The 19,012-nt window shown below is 35.7% G+C and overlaps 1 protein-coding gene and 1 long non-coding RNA gene across 2 annotated transcripts in view; one reads left to right on the top strand and one right to left on the bottom strand.

Annotated features, from left to right (window-relative positions):
• Window positions 1-19,012, top strand: part of LOC139976397 (uncharacterized) — an 87,034-nt gene that overhangs the window by 2,245 nt on the left and 65,777 nt on the right. The window contains exons 4-5 of the mRNA XM_071985103.1: window positions 701-1,012; window positions 4,345-4,429. Coding sequence (XP_071841204.1) covers window positions 701-1,012; window positions 4,345-4,429 — 397 coding nt within the window. The remainder of the gene's footprint in view (window positions 1-700; window positions 1,013-4,344; window positions 4,430-19,012) is intronic.
• Window positions 6,871-16,789, bottom strand: LOC139975701 (uncharacterized). Its single transcript, XR_011795847.1, has 2 exons — window positions 15,936-16,789; window positions 6,871-15,212 (listed from the first exon to the last, which is right to left on the bottom strand). It is a non-coding gene; the product is annotated as an uncharacterized lncRNA (long non-coding RNA).

Here is a 19,012-nt window from a genome sequence, read left to right as displayed (position 1 = left end):
TCAAATCACTCCGATGCCTATGATAATGCGACTAACACATTATGCATTGCTTTTCACCAGTGTCTATGAGGTATACACAAATTTAGGGTCAAAGGCAATGAAAGGATAAATGGCTGGGTCCGTGTCACTTCGGTGACACAGTCATGTCTAGTTAATACTTTTGCTAAATGCTTTAGATGAAATATATCTAACTTAGTCATGCATTTGATGAGGTGTAGGTGAATGTCTACAATGTAACGTCACATTGTGGAAAAATTCGTCAATTATTCATAGCTGATTAAGGTAGAATGCTCACGGAGTTATGTTAAGTCTGATATTGCATGTGAGAGCATCGCCAGTTTCTTTTACATTCTTTACATTAAGTCCTTGCATTGTATTTAACGAGTGCACCACTTAAATATTGTGATTTAACGTAATATTGCTATATTACATTTCTAGCTCCACATTATGTCGGCAAATTTTAATTGGCAATGTCATTTCTTGTATAATGAAGGTAAAGGAGGAAATGTTCGCTGTCAATAAAAATTTACTTAAGTTAATGAGGATTACTCGTGCTACCTTCCTTGAGTTACAACGGCTGATTTCACTTACTCCATCTTCAATCTTCAACGAGACGATGTTTGTACTTTATCGTCTATCATTGACTGATGATAACTCCCGTATACTCTTTACTCTCATCACACCTATCACTTCTTTACAGTCTACCAGCCTCCTACACCTCTTGTTTGTGAAGGCCCCTCCTCATCTCCATCTGCATCATACCACGTCGTCCTATCTTGTTCAATAACAGACGGGTATCCACCGATAAATCTGGAAGTAATCAAACCCGAGGGCTGTGATTATCAGAAACATTACACAGATAATAACGGAACCAAAGAGCTTTCAGTGTACGTTACTTCTTGTGATCAGAACTCAACCATTGGATGCATTGCTACTCAGGAACCGTTGGAGTCCCAAACTACGTCACAGTACGCTGACAGATGTGAATTTAACATCTCTAGAACCGATCAAGGTTAGTCATCACTCTACGATATTTGTATTTTATGAAGCTAGTAAGAACATTGCTGGCAGACAATATCTGAACCCACTTTCCAAATACTAAAGGAAACAATACAAACAACATAGTTTATGAAGCATACTAAAGTATAAAGCTGTAATAAATATTTTTTACGCGTGTTTTTGTTTCTCCAGTTTCTCTGACCTTAAATATAATGGAGAGAGGGAGAGGTCCTGTTCCTGAGTCACCACATTTGTAAAACTCATTCAAGATGCAACCTTACTTTTTTGTACATATTATTTGCAATCGTTCAACCTAAACGTACAGAAACATTTACAACGTATAGGTATTAAATACTGTGAAAGTTTTGGGGAACAAAACCTAAGCAAATTGTTGGTATTTCCACGTTACAAATTGCATAATCCGGAGAATTTTTTTTTTCAGTATGGTGTCCCGATATTGTAATGGCATCCTAGGATTCATAGTTGGATTTAAAATATCAGTCTAGAAGATACTCTTGACAAACTTTTAGAATACTTGAAGCTTAATTCTCATGACGTGATATGAAAAACGTGTTTGTGACCTAACAGTTCCTGTGAGGGGGGAGGCAAGACGTAATGATCTCATGGGCTTGTTGTGAGATGGACGAGGGAAGATGCAAGTTATATTCACCACAGCTTTAAAGGGATCTACTACTCCCAAAATAATTAAATATATGGAACAAATAATATGGAAACATCATAAACTAAACTGTTTGGTGCTTTAGTCACAACTATTGACTAAAAGAAGCTGTATATTATGTTTTGTTAAATGTCAGTATTTGTGTAGGACGTTGATAATCCCAAATACTTACAACTGAATCCATGGCACTGTCATCTCAAGCACTATCACTGCAGTACATCTAACAGTTTCTCTGGAAATGCAGTGTTAGGGAACTACATCTCATGTGACCTTATCATTATGTAACTATGCAATTCGCTCTAATCTTGCCTGGAAGATCATCAAAGTTTTAGTCTTCTTGCTAGCATAGGATCATCAGAAAAAGAACAGACATGGTTTAATTTTTATTTATCCCAACAAGTCATTTATTATTTTGAAGTGATTTAGACAGAGAGACCATCTTTTTTGATGTTCTAAAAACAGAAATAACATCATTTAGTTTAGTTCCGCTTAAAACGAGAATCAAATAAAACTTTCATCTAGCTCACAAAAGCTCACTTTTCCAATCGAAGGAAATGTGATTTGGTGTTAATAATAATTAACTTTTTAAAAAAAGTGCGAGTACTATTTAAAAGAAATAAGATTTATTATCTCTTTTCACTCGAAACACTTATTTCGGACGGTATGCAGACGTTCAAATGCTGATTTTTCATGCGTTGGAAGGAAGTAGGCAAATTTTACGATATTATAGTTATTATAGTTTTTTAATAAAATTTTCTCAAAAGAACATAATTGCTAGACATTTTTCCTATAACTAGTAATTGTTCACGAAAGTAAGTGTAATGCTAATCGATCAATGAATACAATCACCACATTAATATCGTCATCGAACACTGTAAGGTCAGACAAAAATTCAAAGAAAGTTTTCAAAAGTGAAGTGTACCGATAAGAAGGATTCATTTGTCATACCTTCTAAAAGCATTTAAACACAAGTTATTCCACTATACTTTTCTTAAAGAATCCTTATAAATGCCATTCGTGAGAAAATGTAATTCCAGCGTCTTCAAGCTTGTTATGCTTTGAATTGTGAAAGTAAAACCCAGAAGTGTAATTCTCTTTTCTACATGTTTTACATGTTCTCATGTTTTTCCTACATACAGGCAAACAAGTTGAATCGTTTGTTTTGATTCGAGGAAATTTCTTCATTCATTGATTGTTGCTTATTTCTACAAGGTCAAACAATGTTAAAAAACGAAAAAAAAAACTGATCAATTAAGTGATTGACAATTGTATCGGACAAGTAGGGATTTTGCTTTGAAGGGGTTCTTTTCAACACATTCCAGGTATAACAGCAAACGAATTCATGTATTTTATTGAACATTTCAACTCTCGGTTTGACATTTATCTCAAAACGCAATCATTTTTTATATATTTTATTTTCTTTAACCAGACATAGTCGGTAGTAGGTTTCGTCGATTTGACGGACCGCATTCAAACAAGTCAGCATATTGCTATGTTGTTTGCAGGTGCTTTTAAGTAATGCGCTAAGGGGAATCCAAAACGTCACCAAAAACTACACACACTAACTAAACTATCAGCAACGGATCAACCAAGTAAATTACAAAACTCTGCCCTACTGACCATGATCAGTCACAAGTTATCATGTCCTTGTATTATGTAACCTAGAATGTACAGATCGCCATACATCGGTTGGATGACGATTCATACGGACAGCTCGGTCAATCAAATAAGTTCTAGTTCTAAGATGATCGTCTGAATATTAGAAGGCCGAGACAAATCCACAGAAGGCTATTGATCACGCAATGTTTCAATAATGCTAACAATAACATCAGATGGCGTACTACGTTGTGGTTCCGAGTTCCGTAACATATTTGGAACCCAACGACGCACATGTAAGCCACCCCAAAATCTGCAAAAATACGAATATGGCAAACAAACAGTTGCCTTAGTAGATAGTTTGCTGTTTGCTGGGCAAATAAACCACACCCGAATCCCCAGTGACGAAAGTCTGATATAAAACCACCCTTTTTTAAAGTTCTGTTTTACCAGACCAAATGAAGTAAAACATTTCACAATAAAGAGGACTCCAACAATTTTACGCGGGTTCTGTTACATAATTCCTTAACGAATTCATATGATGTCGACCTCTTTAGAGAGGGCTCCCGACTTCATCAAACCACGACACGATTTCAAAGAGACCGAGTCACTGTTCGACAGACTGGTGGAAACGTCTGTCGGAGGGGTTACGGGAAGCGAGTAACAGCAGGGTGATCTGCGGGGTTCGGTAAGGGGTCAGTATCAACAAGGGATACACAGTGGGCACCGGGACCTCCAACATTTTACCCTGTCTAAGCCCCTTTGTAACTGGAAGTAGAGCATATCCCATTGCCGGCTGCTCCTCGCGTTTCGCCTTTGCTACATTCGACGAGGGGCAGGCACAAATTACTTAACCCTTCAGTCCACACTGCGAGCAAACCTACCTCGTTTGGGTAATTGTTAATGGTGCAGAAAATCAATTCGACGAAATTTTTTTTCTAAGCAAAATTTCCAAATGTGTAACATTTTACAAAGTTAGTACATATGTTATACACAAAAGAACGTCATGTTGAACTCACAAGAACATTCACCCAAGTGCGGTGACGTTCATCTTACTGTCATTTCTGCAGACACGAAGAACACGATGACTTTGGTGATGATCGTAATTGCCGTAATACTCGTCGTCTCTGTGATAGCCATCGTATATGTCTACAGGTAAGTACAGTTATAGGCTATACATCTACAGTAAAAATAGTTCAACTATGATTGTAACTACATAAAAGTTCATTCAAAGTATGCCTTGTGTAAATGCATCACTAATTAACAGGAATAGATGATTAATAATATTTTATTTACTTTGGCGTTCATTATCCAGATTAATTTACATGATTATGCTATGATTGACGAATTATCTTTCCGAACATGTGAATGCATATATTTTCAGTCTATCATACTTATCATAAAGTTTATAACATTGTGAGTTTCACACTGGCTGCCAAATGCTTTTGAAAAGTTTTAACCTTATGCGGCCTTTTGGGTAAGATCATGTGTAGTTTGGTTTCGGTTCCCTTTCGAGGGGAATGGTAATGCACACCCGACGATGATCACACAGTCACAATCCCGATACAAGGGGACTGGGGTTGAGAGCGGATCAGTCGTTCGGTGATTTCGTGTCGTGCCCAGTTTCTTTCCTTGGAGCCTTTTTCTAAAAAAGTACCCTTATTCGGAGGATAATCAGGTTGAAGGTGATTTTTGCAGTTTATCTGGGGCTGCCAGTGCCTTCTACGGGCGCTGGTGTGCTGGGGGTCGGGGGGGGGGGGGGCAGATTGCTTCGTTGCGGGTTGGTCGTCCGTTTGTAGCACTTTGAATGTTCGGGTGGGAGGTGGTAAGCCTTTTGTTTCTGGCTTGTTTGGGTTGTGAGTTCTGTTTATGACAGGCGGTTGAATTCTCAATGCCGTTTGGCCGTGACGTAAATAGTATAATGCGATAATGTTTGATACGACTTGAAGCGGAGATTATCTATCTTACTTCCATGATTTGTTTTTCAATCCTAAACCTGCAACTAGAAAACGGGACAACATAATTAATTCTCTGTTATTAACGCAACTAAAAATCAATAATATGTTGTTTGGCTGTAGATATCATTTCCCCTTTACAAGTATTTCGTTTTCATAAATATAGTACTTAGATTAGTGTTGAAACTCATGGGGATGACTTACACCGGAGACAAATTTGATCGTAGTGTTACCTACAATCGGCTGTTTCCTCGGAGATGTATCTTAGATTCAAAGATTATATGCTCAGGGAAGAATACTCACACAGTGATTATGATCATTTTTTCTTGTTTCTTTCAAACTTACACCTTCTAAACTATTTTAAAAGGAAAATGCCATTTTTTCTCGTGAATATTGATTGCATTTTTATTGCCAAGATGGATGAACTATGAGATCAATATATTGTTATTCGCCTGTCTTTCTATTGTGTGGCCTGGTCTTTCTATATATTTTATATATAAATATTATATAGTACTTAGATTAGAGCTGAACATCACTGAGATATCACAGAGCGGTTACATATCTGTTCGTTCTTTTGTGTACAATTAAATGTTCCTTTCGTGTTGAAACTCATGGGAATGACTTACACCTTAGTGTTGCGTACAATCAGCTGTTTTGGGATGTTAATCATAGATTCAATCGTTACGCATTCCAAGTAGAATACTCACATGGAGTTTGATAAAAATGGGCTGGTTGGCTAATGCCGTGTGGTAAGAAACACTCACGTGGAGATTATCCACCGTAAGTTCATGATTTGTTTTCAATCCTAATTAAACTAAGATTTTATAATTTACCAATTTTCCATTTTTCTGGTTTATTCTTCGTTTTGTTCCTGCTAACGACATTTCCCAGATAAATGTTTATATTTTTATTGTCAAGGAAGACCAACTATCAGATCAACAGTTTCTTCTTTGGTTGTAGGATATGATTTTTCCTTTCCATATTAATATTATATAGTAAGTAAATTATAATTAAACGAATTTAGGTAGTTCACTGTTAATCTTTCGACGGAACGGACCATTGTTAAAATAAAAATTGCGGCAACATCGTTACAAACAGCCTAATTGCAGTCGAATATTTACTGAGACGCAATTTTGCAACATGTAACATTTAACATATTATTCCTCGTATTTTTCCTGCTAGCGTCATTTCCAAAGGGACCTATTGTTATTTTTATAGTGAAGATAGATCAACTATCAGGTCAACCTGTTCTTATTCGAAGTCTTATGATTTGACATTGCCTTCTCTAATATTTCTTCTTCATATAAATATCATAAAGATGTACTTACATTTGAGTGAACTTTCACCGAAGTGTGCACACCGGAGAAATATCTGTCCGTACTTTTGTGTACGATGGGAAACTTTAAGATATGGAAGACATGGTAGTTAACGCACAACGTATAAAACCATTTGAAGATTTTTCTAAACTGGAATAATTCAATATGCAGTATACCCTTCTTCCTGGTTTATTTTTCGAAATGTTCCTGATAACCTGAATGGATTTTTCTTGTCAAGATGAAGCAACTATCAGATGAAAATATTGTTTTCGGGTTGTGGGATGATGTGACTTTCTCTTTCCATATGATTTCAATGTCATGCAAATATTATTAAGTACTTCGACTAGAGCTGAACAATACCGAATTGTATCGTATCGGTGATGTATCTGCCCGAAAATTTACTGATGAATCATAGATTCAATAGTTAGTGATACCAAGCAGAGTAATGGAAGTTGAGCTTGTCCTTCGTATCTGCAGGATTTGGGGGTTTCAATCTTAAACATTTAACTATAAAAATTGCAGAATGTGTGTGCGGGAACGTAAACGCACAGCTTAAAAACAGTTAGATATATGTTGAACTGAAATCTTTATATATCGTTGATTTTATGAAGCTAAGGAAAAGTTCTATAATGGAAAGGCTTCTATGTTGTTGCGGGATCTATTGGGGTCTACTAAATATACAATCATTCCAAGTGAATATTATAATATTGAGTACACATGGAACTGTCATCAATACGCCTATCTATAATCAAAGTATATAAGATAAGTGGCTTGGATGTGACTATCACCTTGTGGACGTTGGTAATAGGATTTTCAAAACATACATTGCAAAGTGTTATAAAGTTAAACGTATCTTGCCTTATAGCATTTCCATAGTTAGGTCCCCCTAGACTATTATACCAGATGAAACATTACTAAAGGTAAACTAATACGTGTATGTAGTACCTTTGATCATCCAAAACAGCTGCGTAAGCTGAGTGTGAGAAACAGGCGTGAATCAAACCTCTGAATATTGTTCACATACTGATTTAAAATCATATGATAATACTTAATACTTATATAATCAGTAAAGTGGTATCAAATGATACCTGTATGTTTGGATCTTGTTATTACCGTTGGTTAGCCCAAACAGCCGCGTTAGCTGAAAGTGGGAAACAGGCCTCAAGAAGTTTCAAAATATTGTTTTACTGATTTAATTGAACTATGGGTGTATTGTAGACACCTCTCTGATCTAACAGAAGTTCACAAGAAATAGTGCCATGTTTAATGGACTTTCGATTTGCTTGTGTAATAAACACAACTTAAATTGTGAACATTTCCAATGCCAGTTATGAGAACAAAAGACTTTCAATATATTTAAAATGAGTATGCTCTGAATTATGAAAGTAAAACCAGGAAGCAGATTATGTGTCTATATTACCTTTCCTACGAAAACAAGTTACCCCAAACTGTTTCGATCGAGAAATGAATTCCTTCATTTATTCTACACAAGATCAAACAATATTCGAAAAAGAAAAAATGAATATTTACCTGACTTTTTACTCATTGAATCGAGTATAAAAGACAAAACTATAACTATGCTGAACAAATATTTAAACTGTTAAATGAAAATGAATGGCAACCACCATTTCAAAATTAAGTGTATCATTTGACAAGATAATCAGAGAAGAGAAAATGATAGCACTTATTATATAATATATCTTTAGTGTTTGTGCTAGACTCTATAGACAATCGTTTGGTGTTCAATGTTTTTCTTTTATCATCATTTCTGGTCATATTTTGCTTTAAGAGACCGTTCTTGGTATCGTCTGGCCATTAAGGTCAAAGAGATTTCAAATAATTGATTATTCCGTAGGACAGAATGAGTATTCTTTACGATTCCAGATGGGCCGTTTGTTCTTCCCTCGGTTTTGTACATATCCTTTTGAGTGCTGTCTGATTTTGTAATATTAGTTTTTTTTTATTGATTCAAGATATATTGTAGGTGTCCAAGAGGTTTTGGATCTTTTCCTATTGGTGTTTGGGATAATGTGATGTCGTGTTTTAGAGGACTAGTTTACGCTGTTTCCAAGTAAATTTCACTGTTTTATGTTTTAGCGCTGTTGCGTTCATAATTAGTTATTTGGGTTTTGTTTTAATCAGTTTGTCAATTATTTGTCAATTTATATGCATTGTTTCATAATGGTGTTTAAATTAGTTAAATTAGTTTGAATACTTCATCTTTCCACCATTTTTGCACCAATCTTGATGTACCGCATTGTGTAAAAGTCTAATTGTTTTTCCAGTCACGGACTACTATTTAGTTTGTCATTTACAGTTGATCAGTATGCGGTTGGCGCATTATTTACAGATATGCTATAGAAAGCAGGATCAACTTTCAAAAGCATGACCCAACTACCAGCGGTAGAACTCATCTTATATCAATTTGGCGCTCACATGGTACTTATTGCGGTTTCAATTTGGTACTCTCCGTATCACCGGTTCCCTTGACTCTAAGTTCTTATCTAATCGGGCCCTTCGCGGACCTCTCATGAACTAACCTCGTTGTACCTTCAACACTCATTTTATTGAATATATAATAAAGAAAATCTCATTGGCAAGGTGTACAGGTTACTCGCTGTAAGTGTCCTCTGATATCTGCCGTATAGCACTTATCCACCGTAGCATTTCGCTCTGTGCTAACCAAAACGCCTCGTTTTACCTGGAATAGCTACGGTTTTAAGAATCTACTTTAAGTAGAAGTTAACTTACGGTGGTTGACAGATAAGATAAACTTCAAAATTCAGTTAGAGGATCTTCAGAAAAAACCGTGACAGATTTAAAGCACAAATATCAAGCATCCTGCTTGCTTTTGTTTTGTTACTTATGATTTCATTGAACTGAAATACACAGCAATTTTGGTGAAGTCATCGCGAAAAGACAAAGTACGACCGTGTCTTCACAATTCTACGCACTTTATTTCGTCCATTGAACTATAGTAGAAGAGAGTTATAAATATAATGACTGTAATACTATATATATGAGGGTGTATGAAGAGAAGCAGTTGTTATACAAATTAGAGAATGATATGTTCTTTTGTTTACATGACACGCACAGCCACGACGACATACATTACCACGTTCACATACACTATCCAATCAACTAATTTTCTAAAACAAAGGCCGGTTCGCCTACAGGTTCACCAACCCCTCCGTCCCAAACGCCATCCACTGGCTACGCTGATATTATATGCTTCAAACGCGAGTCTCCGTTACGTCCTACTCATCTTTATCTATTTTCTATGTCTCTGCAGGTAAATGCTAACTGCATTGCTCAATATAATGGGGCGCTTCTTTTGTACCTTCAAACGATTTGTGGTTTGCCCTTTTCCCAAGTCTAATGACGCTTACATTCAGCGGATTGAGAGAATTACACGTTATTCATTGGAAATGAATACATATAATTCACTTGACAATGTTGGCTTAGGTTCTACTAACTGTATTTTGTCTCACATATTTACACCATATTAAAACAATACACGTAATACTAAATAATCTGATCATTTAAATAAGTATCATTTTATTCAAAGTAGAGAGCGAGGGAAACTCACACGCAAACACCTCATGAACATGCGTAATGAACAGGCTTTTCATGTATTCATGTTGGCGTTACAGTGTCACATATTTTGTATTCAAAGAAATGTAACGGGTGAGATGAATAAGTACTTCGTACTGATAGATGAGCGATCTAACTGTGTTTCTTCTCAAAGAAATGTAGTCATGTTACTGCTCATCGAACTATTACTGATATTTCTTTCTTTCTTTTTCCTCGTTGAAGCATTCATCATCTTTCTTCGGGATCGGCGATATGACAGCGGTGAGCTTACTTACGAATCAAGAAGTGTAGAAGACTTGATCTAGTTTAAGTTCTATGTCGATCTCAGTGGATATTGTTATCACAGCAGCTGATTCATGAGTGGGGGTGTTCACCACTTCCCTCAGTTTAACCTAACAGCAACATTTAAAAGTAGCACAGTTGCGCTTGGACTTAATATTAAACCTCATTTATAGTTTACAAATTCCTCAGATGGCACAATTTTCCATAAGGATGCTGCCAACATACCCACAGCCTACATGTCAGGCATCGACCGAAGGGCAATCAATTTCCTTAAAAAAAAACATGGATTCGCCCCAATTAATAGTTTGATATCGCTTACGAGGCACACGGAAACAAATGAAATGAAACCATTTTTGTGAGGCAGCAGCTACTCTGAGAGATGATGTTGGGGTAAAAAGTGATATTATCATAAATGAGAGGGCCAATTCAACTGGCTCACCAACTTTGAAAATAAGATTGTTGTAAAAGAGTAGGAATTTTGGAAGACGTGACTTGTTGTCAAATAACAATATTGTTTAAAAGTTAGCGACGTTAAGACATTGGTAATATTCTTTAAAGATGGTAAAACACGATCAAATAGACGAATTGGAAGACAGAAGGTTGGTTAAGTAGGACAAGATAGGAGGACTAACATTCCATGTTTCACACAACATACATTTGGTCGTATAAATCGATAAGGCAAGAACTAATATGGATCCTTTATTAAATTAGATTTTATAGATACACTGCTAAACATGCCGTAGAATGTGTGAATCACATCTACCCTTAAACAACTATGAGGTCTTAAAAATTCATTATAATAATACAAATCAACAACGTGTATAATCAATGACTTTTAATGCACATACTACAATGCGATTGGCCAATCGTAAGGAATGCGTGTCACTTATCGTTCACAAATATTAGGTATTTGTTTTGGGTACGTGAAAACTATCTTTAATTAACCTTTAAGAATAGCCCAAAGGACGTTATGTTAATGACAGAATACAAGCAGCATTTCACATGTAGGAGCTTAAAGACCACAACTTGTCATTCAGAAACAAGAGACAACTTTCTCTTGAATGTGAGGGCGACAGTTCAGTTTCATAGACCTTATTGTAAAAGTTTACAATGTAAAAATCAAGGGCACTTGCAATGCTTTTTATCTATAAATCTATAAGAATCGAATATAAAGGTCTTTGGCAATGCTTCCATCGCCTGGTAGCATCTTGGTGCTGGGGTAATCTCCCGAAAACGTAAGACAAGTATGGAATGTGTTTTTCGCGTCTCAGACATACCGTCTGTAACGGTGGCTGAATACACTAGTCCCTCAACCGCCAAGGTTCTTAGTCGCGTAATATGAATAAAAAAGTATAGGTGGTAAAAAGAGTAAAAACAATTGGACGGCGAATATTTGCCCCTTAAAATGAACCGCAATGACTGTCATCTCATATTCTCCTATATCTCATCAAAATGGCAGCCCCCAGTCACTGAATTCAACCCATATGTCTCCTAAATAGAGCAATTATTTCCTTAAACATGTTGATTCTGCGGGTTGTTCACCAAAGTAATCCATGTTTGCTGAAAGTCATTTCCATACACACAGTATGGAAATACCATTACGGCATTAGAGCATTGGATATGCAGCGCTAACCTTCCCTACGCCACCGTCGGAACTGAGTAGAAAAGGGGTGGAAGGTACGAATCGACGGTAACTTGAAATAACAACCTGATTAATTCAGATAACCAACCCGGTATCATTTAAGTTACACAAACAAAAGATAGTCGCTAGTACCGGTCAATTTGTTTCTGCAGTATTGACCTTTAAAGCTCAGTACAATTCAAGTTTTTAATCTAATTCAATTTTATTTTAATCACTTAATCAATAAAAACGAAGACATAAACTTACTCCAGAGAGATAACATGAATATAGATAAATAGAAATGAATAAAACTATGCAGGGTGTATCAAAAAATATGCTAATTGATTGAGGTGACTAGGGCTGCTGAGAAAGTTTAAAGGAAACATGTAGATGAGAATCAAAAAAGATGAAGAAGAAATAACAATTCTCTGAATGCAAAAATGACCTCGCCAGAAATAAATAACTACTATAATATACTATATTATGTACATAATTAAAGGGGACCAGACTAATAGTTTTCAGATATTAGTAACTTAGAAACATCGTAAGATATCCAAAATGTATTCCTCATGAACGACTTTGGTCAGAATTATTGCAACTCGTACGAGGCCAAGCTTCCCGGCCTATATGCTGATATTCTCACTTAGGGGGTATTTACGTAATATGGTACTCTCAGTGGTTCGGAACCGATTGTTATTGGTTGTAACAATACTGTGCTGTTTCCGTGATCCGCCCAGATGAATCAAAACGTCACGTCTTAAATGCTTTCGTCACCAAACCCTACCCGTACTTTAACTAAACTATCATCAACAAACAATTACTACAAACATCCAACTGACCCCCCCCCCCACCCCCCTTTGCACACACTCACCGAACTGAACACGAATCATCTACCAAAGTAAAAACGGTCGGACCGTCCGTAGGCCCTCTATTACCCCAAACCAGAATAAAAACGGCCCTTGGAAACAGGTCTCGACAAGCCGACAAACTGATTATAGCTGGTTGTTATTTTACTGCAGGCTACGCCATCTCATTCACCGCCAAGCAACCTTGCACAATGAGTTGTTGAATTGAACAATCATCGATACCATATTCTTCTCGATACAGGCGAATTTTACACACCTCGACAAATTATTACATGTTTGCCTAGTTGACAAGCTATTATATGCATACTTTTTAAGAAAAGTCACCCAGGAAAGAACCTGGGCACGAAAACCACACTACCAAACTACCGAACGACTGATCCGCTTCCAACCCCAGTCCCCTTGCATCGAGATTGTGACTGTGTGATCATCGTCGGGTGTGTATCACCATTCCCCTCGAAAGGAAACATATTCTACACATGATCTTAGCCAAAAGGCCGAAAAGCGATTCTATGCATTGGCATTATGACGAAGAATCCCAACGTGAACAGTTGTTGTGCTGAAAATATTGTATTTTTCAGTTGTCGGGTTATACTAAGTAGTAAGTCTGCAACTCGTCTGTTCAAAGTCATTCTAATGCCAATAGCTGGATGAGATATATAAGAGAGACAGATAAAGACATTCCACCCGAGAAATGTGTCTCTGTAATATATGCTCATAACAACCGATCTCCTACTCGAAAGGAACAAGAACATTCAATAACATACTCTATCTATTCTTATCACCTAAAGAAATATCTAAATGCTTATGAGCATGATTACTAGACTAGTTTAAATTTTAATTAATTGTATTGTATTGATTAGCATAAATAACCAAACTTCGTTCGATCTGACATATCATACTTCGACAACGGTACGGAGTTGTTTCTCCTTAAGAAGAGAAACAGTACAAAGAATAGAAAATATATAAATGACAGATATTGCAACTTAATGGGACTGCGTTGTGCACATTGACGCTCTCTTAATGCTTTTTGGCAGTCATCACATGGTGTCCTGTCACAGCCATGTATTAAATTGCATCACAAATTCATTACTGATTCGTAATGAATTATTTTTCATTTAGGAAACCTCGACTTCAGGCCATTTAAAATATACACAATTTTTTTTCGGATCACATTGCCATAGCAGGCGTTTAAAGTGGCAATTGTTTCGGGGTGGGAGTTGTGCATGGGAGGGAGAGATATATTTCCCTTTTTAATTTGTGAAGGAGCAGGAGTATGCTTCTCGTCCACATTGTTTAGCACGGCATGTAATCATTCCACTTTGTTATTGAATTATTAGAAAATGACACTAGGCAACCAACATGGTCGAATTTTTGTTCCATATACTTCGATCATAACGATTCAATAAACTTGGACAACCTGCAGAACGTATTGGATAATACACATAAAATATCATCACTAAACTATTTCAAGGTGGGTTTTTAATAGTTTGTATTTTATTCGAAAAGGGAAAAATCATAATGTAATAAATGTTACCATTGACTAATCAAAGCTTTTTTTTCTGCTTTCACATAATAAGTTAACCAACTCTATACGAATGACTTGTCAGAATTAATAAAATACATACAATCTGCCTTTTCCTCTTGAATTATTGAAGAAAAAAATCATGCACGAAAATATTATTTAATTTTAAATGTACAACTTTGTATGGATAGAGCTTGAATCAATTTCCAAATATGAATAATTACCTGTAGCACAAACAGTTACACTCACAAATACTCTGAATATAGCAGACGATCTATTACGAACACACTTTAGCTTTTGTATTAAACTGAATTAAATAGTATAAGGTTAGATTTCACACAAAGAAATAATGTTTACTTTGAAACAGCGGTGCAACGCCATCTAAAATTGAATGTTAATGTGCATGATTAGTCTCAGTTTTTTACTAATAATGGCTTAAATTAACACAAATAATCCTTTGCTTTGATCTGATGTCTCATACTGCACAAGCAATTGGGATCTTTTTCAAATAGGATGTAAAAAAGACATGTTAGAAATGATTACGTAAAGTGAATCATACTATCTGCTAAACAATTATTGTTTTAGTTGAAGTTTATTTCAAATTCTTCGTATCAAGGACAAGGCCCCTAACACGACAGTTATAACAGTAAACCTCTGGTCACAGGTAATTTAACTTCACACCCATATACAGATTGTAACAGTTGCTCGGAGCGTAAAGGCGGGCCAAATATGCGTCCTTTTGGGGGAAATCCACCGAATGTACATGGCTTGATCGCTTTGAACTGTGAATAAGAGACAAGCGGTAATCAGAATAAAATGAAGTATGTTATAACACCTTTACACATGTTAGATTGCATATTTTACGCGTTCTGCAGTAAAGTGTCATCCACTATCTGTTAAACTGTGGACGAAATTATTGACGACAGCTTTTAAAATAGTCTGGTAAGTAAAGTCAATTATTATGCAAAGGAATGTGTGTTTAGCATTTTCTGTTTGTAAGTCCTTCTCAGTAGCAACTGTTCAAAAATGTAAAATATGTTAAGAAATTATAACACACATCAGTTTTAAGTGATAAACGGGTTCTCACCTTTACCAGTTTTTCCCGATAAAGCCATGAGTATCGGCTTGGAAATCGTATAGGATGAGCCATGCATTAAACTATGTTGATTATAACCAAACCTTAAGCCCTTGTTACACACGTGATTGAAGAAAGGTACTTGAATAAGCCAAATGACACAACCCAGTGATCCAGTCAGGATCTGAACATGTAATCCTTATAGTATATTAGCCAATTTATCACAAACGCTCTCTGTTAATCATTTTATATTATTGGCAAATCTACCAATCAAAATGAAACGTAATTAACACAAATCTAGAAAAACAATATTAAAGAAGCTTTACTGTTTCAAATTGTATCATCTGAAATGACGTAACATAGTCATGATTTATAAACAATAGATTATTGTCATGAACAAAATCTCCACTTCTAACCACGTCATATTTACCGGTTGTCTCGGCTATTATTATTAAGTAGCCATCAAACTCGTTGAAATGCGTTTTGGTGGGTGGGGCGGGAGGCAGGGGGTGAAGAGAGACAAATTTCCCCATTTTATAGGTGTGAGGGGGTAGGCGTAATTTCCCGCCCCTCACTTCTCTAGCACAGGATGCACTCTACATCGGTGACCTAAACATTGAATTTTTGAAAATAAGCTAGGCAACCAATGAACGGTTTTTAGTCTCACATACATGATAACAATATTTTAACTATCTTGTAAAATTTAAAAATATTGAAAATACACATGAAATATTCTCTATGTGGGATTGTAATAAAAAGGACATTGTTTCCGAAATCCTATGAGGGTGTCTTTGTTTGACTGCTTACAATTATCTTATTTTGAGTAATAATCGGTACGGTTTTAAAGTAGTTGAAATATAAAAAGCTTGCTTCGAATGATTCTTCATTTTAGCTTCAAAGACATGTTTTCCGTCTTTAATAGATATGTTTAACAACTCATTCAGTGGTGAATCTGGTTGAGTTATAAAGTATCTATGAAAAATTCACTAGAATGGACAATCAATTTCATAGTTTAACCTTAACGCATTATGATTTCTTACAACAACAAAAAGCAAAGCAGACACAGGGAATTCAATACATGTTTGACTTGCATGTATAAATAAAATCATCCGAGCGATTTCCATTGCCTTATATCCATTACGATAACCATTTAAAAGGTAATGATATCACTACAGACATCAGCAGAGTATACCTTCCCTCGAAAATACAAGTTCAATTGAATTTCATTGTCACGTAGCCATAAAACAATTAATTCCATTTTCATCCTGTTCATTTTCATTTTGAATCAGCACATATATTATTCAAATGAAAACACACAGATGTGCGCACGTACGGGTGTTTTTTTTAAGAACGACTCCTTGTTTTGATTCATAAACAGCGCTCCTCGCTTTACAGACAGATGCGCGAAGTGTTGCAATAAATGCATCATATTTACTGTGTCACAATACCGCGATCTACCGATATGGGATTTGTACCTGTTTTACATTGTTTTTTCATTCTTCTGATCACTTTTTCATTTTCCGAAGATATTGATTGTGATTATCACTGTCAAGATGGACCTACAGTAAATTCAACAGACTGTTATGTGGTTGAAGGTTGTGACTTATCGTTTCCAAATATTTCATTTTCATATAAAAATAGATATATATATATGGCCTATTTAGATTTGATTTGAACTTCACCGAGCTGGCTACCGATCATCGAGCTCCCTTTCTTTACTCTGCAATATTCTGGGATATTGAGCAGCATACTTATGATCGCTATAGATTCCAAGTTGAATACCTTTATTCAGAACATGTGGAATTCTTTTTCAACTTTAATTTCTCAATCCTAAATATCCAACTAGAAGATGCTGGAACTTATCAAATTGACATAAAGGCTTCAAACAGGGACTGGACTGTCGGCCCCGCTGTATTGCAACACACATACCGTCTATTTGGTAAGCTCTACCTATCATTGATCTACTCATACCCAGTTATGTATGACTAAAAGCCGTCGAATGTTAGAGACACATGTTCAGAGTAACCAAATTCCCTGTAAATTTTTAAATTCTTTACATGCATTGATGTTAGAAGTGACTTCGATTGAAAAAAAAGGACAGAAATATCCAAATGATTAGCTGTTGGCGAAAAAACATAGTTGTTCAAGAAATGACTCTAACTATTCGCTAACAAGGATGACATCATGTGTCTTTTCGTTTTCGTTTTCTGAAGTGATTTCAATATATTTCCACATTATAGAACTACCATTATAAACTGATGGTTATAATTAAGGTGGGTTGGAGGACATTCGAAATGGAGACTGTTGTTCAGTTCTTTGACAAAGTTTTACATATTCTTTGAAAACGAGGTGTGCAAAGTTAATATAAATTACCTGATAACGGTACAATGAACAATGCGATTAATTTTATTCAATAAATTATTCAATATGTAAGGGTGAAGGATTCTACCGAAAAAGCAATGGAAAGTAAATACAGGTCTCACCATTTGTAAGTGCGTTTTACTAATCTTCCTGCCATATGAATCCACGAGCCTGTTGTATTTAAACTGTGATAAAGTAACACTAACAGTAATTCGATGCAGATGATCGAGAACCATGAATATATTAATTCACCTGGGATGTGAAATATAAAGCCAACAAAAGAAAAACAGAATAGTAAATCCGGATTTTTTGTTAATACCTCATATGAAAGATGTTATTTTAGCCGTCAAATGATGATGTGTTGTTATCTACACTGTTGCAACATATTTTGAATTCACTCGTCAGGTCACCAGAGCAGATTAAAATAGAATGCGAATTCAGTTTTGTTCAATGTTTCACGTGAGAGCATCATCACTTTCAGGTACAGTCATTCGCTTTTGATGAATGTATCACTTTAACATGATAAAGGTAATGTCTATATGCTTATGCGCTATCAGTGCTTCATTTCAAGCTCCACGTTGCATTCTCATTCTCTGTTTTTCTCCGTATAATTCAGTATGAAAGTATAGTAATGACATTTGTCACATACTAAAGCTTGATTTTATGTAACTGTTTCAAAAGGCACGTATAAGCATTAAATTAATAGCGAGAACACGAAAGGACAACAAACGATTCAAACACAAACAGTCACCCTTCAACAAATATGTTTGTCATTAAATAACAATGTTATATTAAAATCATTAGCCTATTTCTTAGCTAATATAACTGCTCAAATTAAATAGAAACACAAAGCGATGTTTAAAATTCGAAACACACTCGTACATGCATGTTGTCATGTTGGAAATATATTTTTCAGTCATGAACAGTTGGAAGCAAATTAACGCATGCGCACTGTAACAGAGATCACTTTCTATCTCTCATAGTTTTGAAATAAATGTAGGCACAAACGCACGCCTGCGACGTTGGACAACTTTAAAAGTCGTTAATTATTAAAACATGGATGGTTTCCTTGTTTCAAAGTTCTTTCATCTTTTCATCTTCCTGGTATTATATACTTGTAACGTAATCGGTTGTAAATATCACTGC

The sequence above is a fragment of the Apostichopus japonicus genome, chromosome 11 (genome assembly GCF_037975245.1).
Source record: "Apostichopus japonicus isolate 1M-3 chromosome 11, ASM3797524v1, whole genome shotgun sequence".
NCBI classification, from domain to species: domain Eukaryota; kingdom Metazoa; phylum Echinodermata; class Holothuroidea; order Aspidochirotida; family Stichopodidae; genus Apostichopus; species Apostichopus japonicus.
Note: the sequence above shows the minus strand (reverse complement) of the source record. Positions and strands in the feature narration are given on the sequence as shown.